The sequence below is a fragment of the Limulus polyphemus genome, unplaced genomic scaffold (assembly GCF_000517525.1).
Source record: "Limulus polyphemus unplaced genomic scaffold, Limulus_polyphemus-2.1.2 Scaffold302, whole genome shotgun sequence".
NCBI lineage: Eukaryota > Metazoa > Arthropoda > Merostomata > Xiphosura > Limulidae > Limulus > Limulus polyphemus.
The window spans coordinates 417924-431922 of record NW_013665912.1 but is presented as its reverse complement, the minus strand read 5'-3'; the positions used below and the strand labels follow the sequence as shown (position 1 = coordinate 431922).

General features: G+C 31.5%; 1 protein-coding gene across 1 annotated transcript in view; it reads left to right on the top strand.

The window, feature by feature from the left end:
- The window catches only part of LOC106457200 (acylamino-acid-releasing enzyme-like), a 66333-nt gene that overhangs the window by 44010 nt on the left and 8324 nt on the right, over positions 1 to 13999 (top strand). Inside the window, exons 14-19 of the mRNA XM_013916593.2 lie at positions 6533 to 6674; positions 7158 to 7247; positions 10914 to 10994; positions 11089 to 11177; positions 11511 to 11621; positions 12589 to 12637. Of these exons, the coding sequence (XP_013772047.1) occupies positions 6533 to 6674; positions 7158 to 7247; positions 10914 to 10994; positions 11089 to 11177; positions 11511 to 11621; positions 12589 to 12637 (562 nt within the window). The remainder of the gene's footprint in view (positions 1 to 6532; positions 6675 to 7157; positions 7248 to 10913; positions 10995 to 11088; positions 11178 to 11510; positions 11622 to 12588; positions 12638 to 13999) is intronic.

The window sequence follows — 13999 nt, the reverse complement described above, 5'->3', positions numbered from 1 at the left end:
CTTTTGTATTCAAACAGCATTGCATGCCGATTGTGTGTCTCATTGTGTTCCATCGCTATAAGGGATTAGAGTATACTAAACTTTACACTTTATACAGGCTCCACTAACTTGATGTTTAGGCGGTTCATTTAACTATTATACGTGATGTACATTTTTTTGGGGGGGTAATGAAAGTGATCCAAAGCGCGACATTAATTTCTTGCTTTGACATTGTGGTCTTTTAAAATAGAGAAACTATCTAGTGGGCTTTGAAATTTTTTCATGAATTATAACAAACAAAAAAATCTACCATCTATAGAAACTATTTTTTTTCATTTTAAACTTTTATTATAATGTTTTTGAAGTTAAATTACTGTATAGAAATGCAGAATCATTAAACTAACTTGTTTTGTAAGTTCTATGCTGCCAAAGGTTATGGTACAGTGTGTCCCAAAAAAGATATATTGAAATGATGTCTTTAATATTTATTCATATTCCTACAAAAATGAATGATAACACTGACTGATATTTGAGTTACATTCAAAATAGTGAACCACGTCAAACCTCAGGTAATTTTAATTCAGTTGTTGTTTTTCATTGATGGAGAACAATGTGCTTCACATGAAACAGAAAGAAACACCACAATTAATTTCAATTTGGTATACTCTTTTGGACCACCCTTATTTCTTTCCCATCTAGTAGTGGGAGTGAATATATGTTATTATGTTACAATATATAGTTTTATTTCAATGGTCCAATGGAACAAAAGTCTTAGTACTGAAAGAGTATGAAGAAAATTATTTTCACAATTATATAATTGAAATTTTTATCAATTCAGAATATAACTTAAAATCATATATTCTGTGGAAAACTTATTAATCTGTGAAAATGGACAGAAATTTTACTGTCCTTTTACTATTGCTCACACAGGTATTTTTTATATATTCTTAAAAAATCCCTCTATCTGTTAGCTTTGTATTTCATAATTTTTCTTTAAGAGCAAATTGCTTAAACTGTCTAAACACAAGTACCATTATAGTTTTGTTTCCATACAATAATCAAAGATATTAACTATAAATTAGAGCTTACAGCAGATTAAAAGCTCCTGCTTTGGTTTGTAATTTTGTAATTACTCATCTGTATTTGATACAGTTCTAATTTTACAGTGTTAGTCTTTATTAGAAGCTTGCATTACATTTTGTTACTAATAATGATTGGATTAAAACCAAGTTCCCTTGGTCCTTTAAGAAACTTTACAAGCATATTGGTCAAAGAAAGAAGTTACAGCACAGCAAACTTACTAACTGAGTAATTAAAATGTAATCATTATTAGAATACATCTTGCTTTTGTAAGGAAAATAGCTTGTGAAGAAGTGGCTCGCTTTCAGCAAGAAACTGTGTGTTACAGGCATTGCTTCAAAACACAGTCTGTTGTTCTTGTGCACATTGTGGTTAACATTTTATGGTTTCACCACAGTCCTGCAGTTCAACTGATGCATGGGCTATACTAGCAGATAACTTCTATAGATATCTAAGCATAAAATACCAATACTTAAGCCAAGATCTACTATTACTACTACTACTACATATTTGGTGATGGTGCTAACAGTGATACAGAGCCAAGCTTTTCTGTTCACTGCAAGCCAGTCACCAATTTTAAGGAAAAAGTCTGTGTTAACTGTCCAGAGTAGTGGTTTACATAGTGGTGACAGGTAACCCTGAGATCTAGTACAGTTTTAGCTGTGACTGTATCAACTAAGAATTCTACCTCACATATGTGTGTATCTACCATACCAAGCCACACTTGGCCCTATGGATGTTGTACCAACTGCTACACCTGAAGAAACAGTGGCCTAGATCAGTGGCCAAACCTGATTTGGGGGATCACTAATTTAATGTTGTAGCAGATATGACTGTATTCACAGCCTATCTTCTCCCCTTAAGATTATTTGTTCTGTGTGGTAGATGTGCAGGAATCTGTGATGGCACAGGGAAAGGACACCTATGCCATGATGACAAATTTGTCCAGTTGTAGAAAAAAATTATTCTGTCTCTTTGTGGGTCAGGATATTTCTTTATCCATATCACTATGGCAGCTGGCATGGCAGATTCAAGATATTCCTGCTGGCAGCTACTCAGCTGAACCAAGCTATCGTACAGTGTTTGCAAATAGGGCATCATCTGTTGCTCCTTCTCACAACATGGAGGCAGCATACTTGGTTGCTGTGTTTCTGCTGCAGGCTTCCTTTACTTCAGCAACTTGGTTGAAGTTATGATCTTGTACTTTGTTGACACAGATACAAATTTAGTTAGAGACATGATATCTCTACTGGTCAAGGGTGTAGCATAGACTTACTAGGAAATCTTTCTATAGAATTGTCAACCAGAATGTTTTCTCAGTTGGCTGCTGCCATGTTATGGAATGCTTTGCAATGCAAGCATCATAGCTCATCAACATATGCAGTAAAGATTTTGTGGGCATCACATATGCAGTCCTGCTTGATAAATGGTCTGATTTTTTATCAGGTCAAGTTGTTCTTGCAATTCTGTGACAGTAGTTTCTCACAGCTGCAGACTAGGTCAGATTTAAAGTATTTTACAGTGTTTATTTCTAGATCATCCAAATAAAGCCGTAGATGTTGCATTATTTGTTCTAGAGGCTAGGAATTCCATTCACTTAAGGATTATGGAAGCATAATGTGTTTCACCTCGCTACTTTCTGCCAGTTGTACCAGGGTCAACCTACCATCATGTCTGTCATTTTTATATGAATGACTGTGGATCCAGTATTAACACTGGCATTGACTCCTCTCTAGCGGCTGCAGCTATTATACTTTGCCAAATGATAAATTCCTATCTGTGCTCACTCATGTGACATATTTTTATAGCAACAGCATCACCGCTGTGTTGTAGACAGCTTCTGACACTTCTTTGTTATGACCGTGCTATACTTTCACTTTGCTTTCCTTTCAACTTTATTGAGGTTGTACTTATTCTTATCAAGAATTGACTCATATTGATATACATAAATTGCTGTTTATTAACATAATCAACAACATATGGACTTAGAAATAGGTTTTGTTGCTTACCACTTCTTCTTTTGCTTCTTTCTGTTTATTCATTCTTTCTTATATCTCCTGGTCTTTTTTTCTTCTTCTGTTAAGCACATATCTTTTATAATTCTTTTTCCAAAATACATGCCTATAAGCTCTCTTTTTTTATGACTGCACCAGTTTTTCATATTGGATTATAACACTTCATAATCATAAAGATTCTTGTAGTTTTCAAATCTGACTGAGCTTAGAAAGGTGGCTGTTTCCTTCAATAATTTTCTAATGTCTTAGAGTGTAATCCCCTGATCCTTTAGGGATGTACCAAAAGCTGGCTGCTTTCTCACCTCTCTCAACTCCAACCAATGTCCCTTACACCAAACTTCAAAATGTACCCAAGGCTGCTCAAATGTGAAGTTCTCCTCTCATAATGTGACAGCTTCTGGCTTGTTAAGAGTACATCATATATGGGCAATAATGGATACCATGTTGCCAGGAGATGGGTAGGGTCAGGTCAATGAACATTGTCAGCCCACCATATCTCATCTCCAGCCAATTATGAAAGAATCATCTACTGAGAGGCTCAGGGACTGCTGGTTGCTGATATCTGTGTCTCAATGTACAGACCACCTCAAGAGGTCTTAGCATTGCTGCAGTTGGTAACCCTTCTTGGCAACTTACACTCATACTTGAGCCTGGCTGATTTGCTCGAGACAGACTGGCATTATCAGTGGTATCTGAAAGACCAGGTTATGGGTCGGCAATCTTCATGAAGCTCTTAAACACTGAGTGAAGTGTGGAAGAACCCTCATCATTCAGCTGCAGATAACCCTGAGTCCATTGATGGATGCTCTTTTCTCACTCTCAAATCATTTTGACTCTTCTCCTTTCTGTTTAAATTTTTGTCAAAATATAGAGGCATCTCTTGGATAGTTCTTCATTAAGAGCCCAAGAAGCAAGATAACTTGGAGTAGCTGAGAATACAAATTAGCTACCACTTCTGCAATAGCTAGATCTTGGTCTATGACTCCAAAATTTGTTCAGTTGAGGTAAGCTGTAGTAATTGAATGACAAACCTAGCACATTCATTGACTTCTGCAAAAGTTATGAATCCAAGGACCTAGTATATGAAAGGATAGTTGTAGTGGTGGAATTAAAGAGACAAGACACAGTGGGAAGTAGTTGTAATGAAACACTTTATCACTGATGGAACAAAAAGAAAATTTCTAATCGTGCTATTGGAAGAAGTACTGCAGGGTATTGAAGTTCAAATGAATAGGTTAAACTGTAGTTAAATAGAGAAACTAAATAAGAAATGACTGCATTTACCAAAAAAAGAGAGATTAAAATAAACTTTTCTTACACTAATGTTAAATAATACATGATCAGCATCTTTGGCTGAAACAATGATAGTAGTTCAAGAGGAGAAGTGAAACTGTTTGAAAATGTCAGAACTGCATTTACAATTCACATCACCTCTGTAGCTGACTAATCAGAAAACTAGATCAGAGATTAAAAAAAATTTCAACTAGATTTAATATGCTCTGAAATGATAACTTAGAAAAGTCAGGAATTTTGTAAGTATGTAATACATGCTATAAGAGATTCATATATATAATATTTACATACTAAAATACCAAATCTCTGATCAATATACATGTGGCATATGAATGATATTGTGACAAACAGGACATTATGTACCTCCAATTTTGTGAAGTTTGGATATTTTCATCCACAATTAAATCAAATCATCAGATCTGCAAGTGAGAAATGTTTGGAAAAGTGTGAATGGGTGCTGAATGTAAATATAGAAACAGAAGATAAAAGTTTATCAAATAAAAACTGAGCTTTCTTTACATTGTGATAAAATTGCTCACAAATTATGCTCAGTTTCATACTTTTAATTAAAATTAAATGCTTTTAGTACTTTTAACAGTTCTGACGAGAAGTTGAAAGTTCACACCCAACAGTAGAGATTTCTCAGTCTGATATGAGTTAACATAAATCTACAGTTCTCAACAACATTAGACTAGAAACTAGTCTCAACAAATTTATTGCCTTAATCTAAGTTGACTAACTGTAAGTTAGTTATTTGTTATCATATAAAAGTCAGAGACAGAGAGAAAATAGCTTTTATCCAAATTTATACAAGGACGCATGACAAATCTGAAAAATGTTCATAGATGTTTTAGCTAACAGTAATTCACACGTTCTCCATCCTATAACAGAGGACTTAAAATGCACAAAAGTACAAAATGTAGTTTAAAGATTTAGGAAACATACAGAACCTACACAAAAAATAGTTACTTTTCTACTGTGAAAAGAAAGATCTAGTTCTTTATGAATATTTATTATTTTCACCATATTTTACTCAGTAGACTCCCCATAATATCCTTTATCTACATATGTGTGTGTGTGTGTGTGTATATATACATATATATGGTGTATTGATAGATCTTTATTTTTCTTATGACTGGGATTGGCCTAGTGGTTAGTGTACTCAGACTGTGAATCCGAAGGTTCATAGTTCATTATTGAAAAAATTGTACTTTGCACTTTGGGACATTAGGTTTAGAATGATGTTCAAGTCTCACTGTTTAGTCAGACAAGAGTAGCTCAAGATTTGGCTATGGGTACAGTTTACTATCTGCCATTCCTCTATCAGTTCAAAATTAGGAATGGCTCTTTTGCAAATAGCCTTTTGTGTAGTTTTGAGCAAAAAATTTCAATCAAACAAAAGAAAAATCATTCTTTTATAATATTTATTTATATAATACAAAATGTTTAAGTTGTTTTAGAGTTCCAGTCCAGAACATAATAAATCTGATTAGGGTCATGTGTTAATTCAATAAATCCTTGTAGCAGAATCCAGTGAAGATCAACTGATTTTTTTCATGAGATGGTTATATTGTATTGTACATCACTCTGTAGTTTGTAGGATACTTTACGACTTTCACCTGCAACACAAATTTCCCCCAGATACTTAGGATCCAGTGCTATGATTGGCTGGCTACAAAGAGCTGTAGCTGAAAGACTTAAGACATGTGAAGTTTTGGCTTTTTTCTTCCTATATACTGTGCAGTACTTAATCACTGAAACTGCTTAACCTTTTTTTATTGATACAAACTTGTTACTTTTCTTACACCAAAAATTGGTAATTTTTCTTGCAGAAGCAGCATCTTTTGCAGCTATACTTTGCATATTAAAGAAACATGGGAAAATACCAGTTAGGTTATTTTTTTGACTTTCACATTAATAAGGAACTCAAGTAAATTTTGTTGTAGTGGGACAGTGGTAAGTTTATGGACTTATAACTCTAAAATCTGAGGTCTATTCTTTGTGGTGAGCAAACTACAGATAGCCCATTATGTAGCTTTGCACAAAAAAATAACTTATCATTAATATGTTAATTATTTGTTTTTCTCAATTTTAAATGATTTTTGATGTACACTATTTTTATTTTTAACTTTTCACATATTCTAATTATTTTATTTTATTTGTAGATTCTTGGAAGACTGCAACGTAGTGACCAGAAAACAGATATTGAGTGGATAGAACTGGACAATACTAGTCATCAGATACCAGATATTGATTGGACTATCATCCCTTTAAAGCCAACAAAAGAAACTGAAAATTCTGAGTTCTGTAAGTGTATTAAATTTCTAATTGTGGTGTTTTCTTGTTGTGGGAAAGTAAGTGTAGCAAGTGTTTTTTAACTATTATGAATCATATCTAAACACTCAATTTATGTTAAGTATCACAATTGTAAGTTAATGGAAGGAATTCCAATGGATTCCAGGTTGGCTTGTAGTTGAGCTACGTTATTTCTAATAAAAGTTGCTGCAACAATAAATACTTAGGATAGTTTTGAATCATAATAATACCTAATACCACAGTATAAGATTAATTAACTGAAAGTACTTTTTACGCAAATGTATAATGTTTATATCTTTACATTTTTCAATAATATTAATTTTGATGGTAAAAATGATTTTACTGTTTAGCAGTTTTATAAGGAAGTTTCCCAAATATTTTAAAACATTTTGCTTCAAAAAAAGTTTTATTTATACCAAAAGTAGTGATTTTTAGTTTAGGTATTAAAACTTATTTTATGTGTGTTTGTTACAGTGGGAATAGAATATGAAGCTGTTTTAGTAAAACCAAAAAAAGGTGGAGATGAAAAAATCCATTCTCATCCACTGATTGTGTGGCCACATGGTGTGTATCTTTCCATAACATGTTTAAAAATAGTAATTATTGTATTCTATAAAAATTACTGTAATAAGTTTTTGATTTATCGTACTGGTTGCTCTTTATCTTTGCTTTTCCAATTATTTACAGTAATTCTAATACAGCTAGTTGCTTTCATTGTTAACCTACTAATGTAGACTTGTCTTGTTGATGCTGTGGGCAAAAGGTCTCATTGTTACTGGATTTGATATACCTTTCTTGTGGTTGGCATATTGATATACATTCTTAACTTTTTTTTCTTGAAGTTTTTAGAATTACTAATGTAGTCTCCTCTCATTGATGTTTTTGTTATGTGGTATTTTTAGGTAAACTGATTTCCCTTAAGAGTAAATTAGGTAGGTCCACTATATAATACGAGGTTTGGCAAGATAAACTATAAAGTAATTCTGCATTCCACTAAAACTAACTGAAAGTGTGCTAAGAAATAAGTGGACTCGACATAAAGTGTGATGTTCAATGAAAAAAAATATCTATTCAAACACAAATACAGTGCATGTACTTGCATTGAACATTTGACAAGTCCTGCCTTTATTAGAGCTGTGAATTGATAGGTTTGGTCTACTTCTTCAATATTTATTTCCATGCTGATGGACACACTGAAGATGATGTTCAAGACTGTCTAAGTCTTGCATTGCATAGTTAATTCCATAACATCAAACTTACTCAAAACAACTAGTGCCACCCACAATGACTGATTACTCTCATTCAAAGATAGGTAAGTCCGTATTCTTAAGATACTACCTGACCTACCATTGAAGGTCGGTACTGTATACATTCTTGCAAAACATATACACCATTAGTCATTTCTACGATGGACATAACAAGTGTGACCTCAGTAGAAATATGAAGGATCAAAGTCAGCTAGAATGAAACCAACTTAACAACACTCTTGATCTCATGTATGTATAAACTGCACATTGCCTAGAATAAACTAAAAATTATACATTAAAATGAGAAGATAAAACTTAACAAATGCCTACATACCACAGATACTATATCTTCTCTGGAAACAACAAGACTAGTTTGCTCCTTTGCCAGTCATTCTAAATGATTAGTAAATAAATAATTTAGTCTCACTTTTTTATAATAAATGATAGTCAGCAAGATAACCTGACAATGAAACCATTTACAACTATTGTACATTACCAATTTTGAAAGATTTTATGCCTTACCCTTAAACCTTGTTTACTTGTAAAAAAAAAAAAATCTTTTAATACATTTCAGATAGCTGTTTTTCAAAAATATCACTTAAGCATGGTATCTAATTAATTTTATTTTTAATCTTTTTTGCTTTATGAATTTGAACATGAGCTAGATAGTTATAGTTATCTTTAAGTATTTAAAAATGAGTGTATGTGTATAACTACATATTTAGTTATTTCTGCTTATACAATATGCTTAATTCTTAGGTTTGACTTCCTCACTAGGATACTATTCTTTTACCCAACCAAGGGTTTAAGACCCTGTATTTGGAGCCGGTATCAAATGCTTTACAAGGTTTAGAGAGAAACTTGATAGCATTATTTTATATTTCTTCAATCTCCATCAGCAGCAAATGTACTGTTATTACACCATTCAAATATCATTCATTTTTATCTTGGCATGTATTAGAGCCTAAGAATAGTAACGATTTAAGACATTGTAATGGTCCGCAAGATTTATTTTTTGCATGTGGATTTAAAAATTAAATTTCTTGTGAAGTGAAAAATTGTCAGTAGCTTGTTATTGTTAACCCTTTTGTGGTGGGCTCATGGAATTTGCAGAAATCGAGTTGCAAATATCACTTGTACAACAATGCATGCATTAACTCTGAGATTTCTTAACATATCCTCTCAAAAACTCGTAAGATTTTGTTAAAGATCGTATGTTGTACACAAATAATGATGGTTTTTATGATTAACTATTTTTAATAAAAATGTTATTTTTCTATTGTAGGTACTCACATTCAAACTATTAACAAATCGAGTGCAAAGTGATTTTCATTTTAAGTATAAAAATACTTTTTCATCTTATAGTTTTCATATTTCATTTGCATAGTCTCTAGAACTTCCTAAAAGGCTATCTAAATTTTTTATAAGGCGGATTTTATATTTTATTTTTCAGTTTCTCTGCCATATCACTAACTATAGCTATTATCATCAATATACAATGCAATGAAATAGTTAATATTAGGAAATTGAAAAAAAAAATACATGCCTTTTAATTTTTTGTAGAATATCTTTAAAGAGTTTCCTTTGTTAAATTCATAATTTCATCTCTTTTTCCTGTTCACATATAGTTAATTTTTAATGTTTTATTTTCCTTTCTTTTACAACTTATTATTCATCTTGACACAAGTCAACGGTGCCCTTGAGGCATATTACAGTTTCTTTGGGAGACATGCGCAACCCTTCGGCAAAATGTTTGTTCAGTGCATAATATCGTAGGCCTTGAGAATGGAGGCAAAGTATGATATACATTTTAAAAAAGGTTTAAACCTTTTAATTATGCATTTAAAACATAACTAATACATAATTAACTAAAATATAATAGTAAGACCTAAATACAATTTAAACTGTATCTCCAACTATAATATATTTAGATAAGAAATAACCTTAAGTGCTGTAGTCGATCAAGCAGCCAACAAATCTATATTCAATTTCATGTACTCTGTGATAAGGACTTGGCACCAATTTCAGAATAACTGGTGATAGTTTATACTGTAAGATGAGCTCTTTTTAATTGTTATATACACGTGTATATAACGACTACATGGAAGGGATAAGGCTCAAACAAATCTGTTGAAGGTGGGTGTGGCAGCTGTCAGGGGTTGAAAAACTTTATTACTTGTTTTAAATGTATTCATTCAGAGTACTTTGAAAGGAACAAATCAAAAGGTTATGTAAGGATCTCAGTGGCTAAATATACCTTTACTCTATTACCATTGTATTATTGAAGATACAGAGAGCCAAAGAAGAGATTTTTCATAGCTCACTGGCCGCGTGACAATACATCTGAAGTTTTAAGTAGTTTTTTAAAGGTTTATTTTGTAATAAAGGACTTAAAACTTGAATAGAATAAAACTTTGAATCATAACACACATTATGATATTAAATTCATTCACATACATTGATATTAAAGGTGTTTAATTAAATCTTGAATATAATGCAGTGACTTGCACAGAAAAGTGTTTAAAGGGGCTTCTGTTGTGAAAGGTTTAATGGCTAGTATGTATAATACTGGTGTGTGCCAGCTAGATTGATTATAATGCATTGAGTATTAAATGAAATTTGTTTAAAACTAGTTATTTTGACAGATATACACAAAAAATACTTTTTTTGCAGTTGTAAAAATGATAATAAACATAGTAAGTACTAGTATTTCTAGGTGTTTATTTTATTTTTAACTCTACTAAAGTAAAAGATTATCTTCAATACCATGGTTTCTCTATAGTAATTTGAAATTAGTGTTATCTGAATACCTTAGTTTTGTCCAAATTAGATTTTTAATACTGTAGTATTGACCATAATCTTATAATGTAATAGCTTAATTTTTATGAGTTTTACATGAGCCAAATTAATTATTATATTTTTATATAATTTTCACAAGCTTATAAAAACTAAATAAAATGTGTATTTTTCCATTTCTTTCAAGGTGGTCCTCATTCTTTGATCACACCAGGATATGCTCTGTATCCAATAGTTTTTGCAAAACTTGGATTTGCTTCACTATTAGGTAAGTTCAAGTTTTAAGTGGAAGTCACACAGTTACCAATTTATACATGGATATGATAGTATTAATTGGCTTTCTTTCTTTCTTTCTTTTTTAGTGAATTTTCGTGGTTCCTTAGGTTTTGGTGAACATAGCATCAACTCATTACTAGGTAACATTGGGAACCAGGATGTTAAGGATGTTCAAGTATGGATTGCTTTACAGATTAGTAATGTTCTATTGCTTGGTGGTATAAATGTGTTTGTTTTTTCTTTTCTATAAATATTCAAGAAATTACATTATCTATGATCTTTGCATTAGACAGTTTTTAAAATTTTATAATTTCTTATTTTTTACTACTGTTTCTAGTCACCTCTAAATCTGTTAAACTGTGTGTATCCTCCATGAGCCAATTTCCTAATTAATAGCAAATATGATTGATTTTTTTCTATTCTTCCCAGTGAGTAGGGTTCTTTAGATAAAAAAAAGGTTTTCTCTCTGACAAAATGAAAACTCCAGTTATTTTTTTATTCTTCACAGCTTGCTGTGGAAAATGTATTGACAAGAGAGGACATAAACAGAGCTCAACTTTTTCTATTTGGTGGATCTCATGGGGGTTTTCTTGTTACTCATATTGCAGGCCAGTTTCCAGTATGTATTGTTCATTATTATTATTGTTATTCATTAACCTGTCAGGTTCATTAACATTGAAGTAGATCACATTTTATGAGAACAACTTGCATATACTGATATAGTAATGTGTCACCACAGGTGCAAGTCACAGCATCATGAGTTGTATATGCTTAGCAACTGTAAATGTTTACTTCACAGTGAATTCTAGACTAATTGACATGCATTGCTACCATGGGTAGACTTTTGACTGGAGGAGTATGACACAGTCCTGTCAGTGGAAATATATTTACAGGATGAGTTTATTAATTGATAATGAGCTTTGAGCCAAAGGAAACAACATTTTGAAAATAGTGTAATAACCTTCATTCAAAAAGTAATTCAATAACACACCTGTCAAGTTTTCCATTGCAGCTTTAATAAACTTTTTTTGTCTTTGGTTTATTAAATATGATATTGGAAACTAACATCCACACATAGCAGAGGATCTGTGGAAAGTTTTGACAAGATGTGTGGCCTAAGGCCGACCTTGCCATCCCCTGAAGAAGTTGGGGTTATTAAATATGATGTAAGGCATTAATTCATGAGCAACACAACAAGAACTATGCTTTACCCTCAGTTTTAAAATATCTTTAATAAAATATAACACCTATCCAAATATCTCTGAGCTACATATTACTGGTTAACCTTTCTGAAGTTTCACAGTTGTACAAATGTTTCATAGATATCCTTATTTTAGCCTTCTTGCATTAGTAGTATATATATATATTTGATTCATTTTTTCTCTAACTCTTTTTAGGTTTTGTGCTCTGAATATTGTTTTTAGCAATAATCTCATAATTCTGTAAGTTTTTAATGGATAATATTATCATTACATGTAGGAAACGAAATATTAGTTTGTTAAACAATTTATTTGTGACATTGTAGTTGAGTAGAACTGCTTTTCGTTTATTATTTAAATTTATAGTAATTTTTTATACTTTTTTAGGATCAGTACAGAGCATGTGCTTGCAGGAATCCAGTAGTAAATATTCCAGGTAAATGAAAAATGTACTCCTTTTGTCAGGTTTTTTTTCCAATGCCTTTGTAATAAACAATAATTATAGTAAATATAAAGAACTTTTTAATTTAATCATTTTCTGAAGCATTATTTTAATCTTGTCTGTTTGGTAAGTTCAAAAATTTGTATTATCTTCATATGTTAAGAACAGATTAATTGCATGAAATTTTGAACATAAATTTGTGTATATTGGTATAAAACATAATTTTCGTGATATATAGGGTAGACTTGGAAAAAAAGGTGTAGGACACATATATAAAAGGGATCCAGTAGAGGGAGGTGCTTGACTGTGCACATATACTTTGGCCACAATTCAATTTTTGCTTGTCTTATGAATTTTTTTTGTATCTAAGCTAAGTTTTCTTTAAGACAAAACTATGATACCCTATAACCCAAGCACTTTTGAAAAGTGAACCTTTTTTCTCTACAGGGGTAAACAATTCTACCCAATTTCCCTATGTTTTGTGACATTAGGTTACTTTTTACTAGATGCATTAGGCCTAAACAACAAAAACCTCGTAATGTTAACACTATTATTCATATATTTAGCTTTACGTAAAGCTTTGATCTACTAGATCAAATAGGTATCATTTTTCTCTTGGCAATCCAACCATTTTGTCTTGTTTTTGAGGAGATCATTGTTTTAATTGCTGATTTTTTAAGTAAAACAGTAGCCTGAATGTGGATAGCACCTCAAAGTTTGAAGCATTTACGTCTCATACAAGTCACTGTTGTCATTTGTTAAGTTTTAAACAGTATTTTTCATTACACGTATGATACTGATAAGACTGCTGCATGTATTTTCATAGTTATTGTAATTAGTTGTGGCTTATTTATGAAATATGTTTGATAGAGCATGTGTGGTATCATAAAATTTATTAAAACTCATGGTCGTAGTGAGTATGCCAGGACATGAAATTTTAAGTATCAACTGTAGTTAATTCCAAGTTGATATTACTAATAACTATTATGAATACAACACTACTGGTAAAAAAATATATGTAATTTTAATAATTTTCTGGAAACTTAGTTAATAAATGTAGAACACTGTTATTTTCTGACTTTCTTTTTTTCTTTAAACATTTTTTTTTATTATTGGAAAAATATGTACTATATAAAAATACCATGCATTTTCTACCTCTTTATTTTAATTTAGTATTTTTGGAATTGGCTCTTCTAGTATGTGCAGTTTTCACTTAACTTGTCAACTAAGTTCTTAAATTGATGTTGTTCCTTGTCATTATGTTGAGGTTACTCTTGTTATTCACATAGAAGGAATGGTTATAATGCTGCATGTTGTGCAAAAACATAGACAGCAGTGTCTTTATATATAAAGACA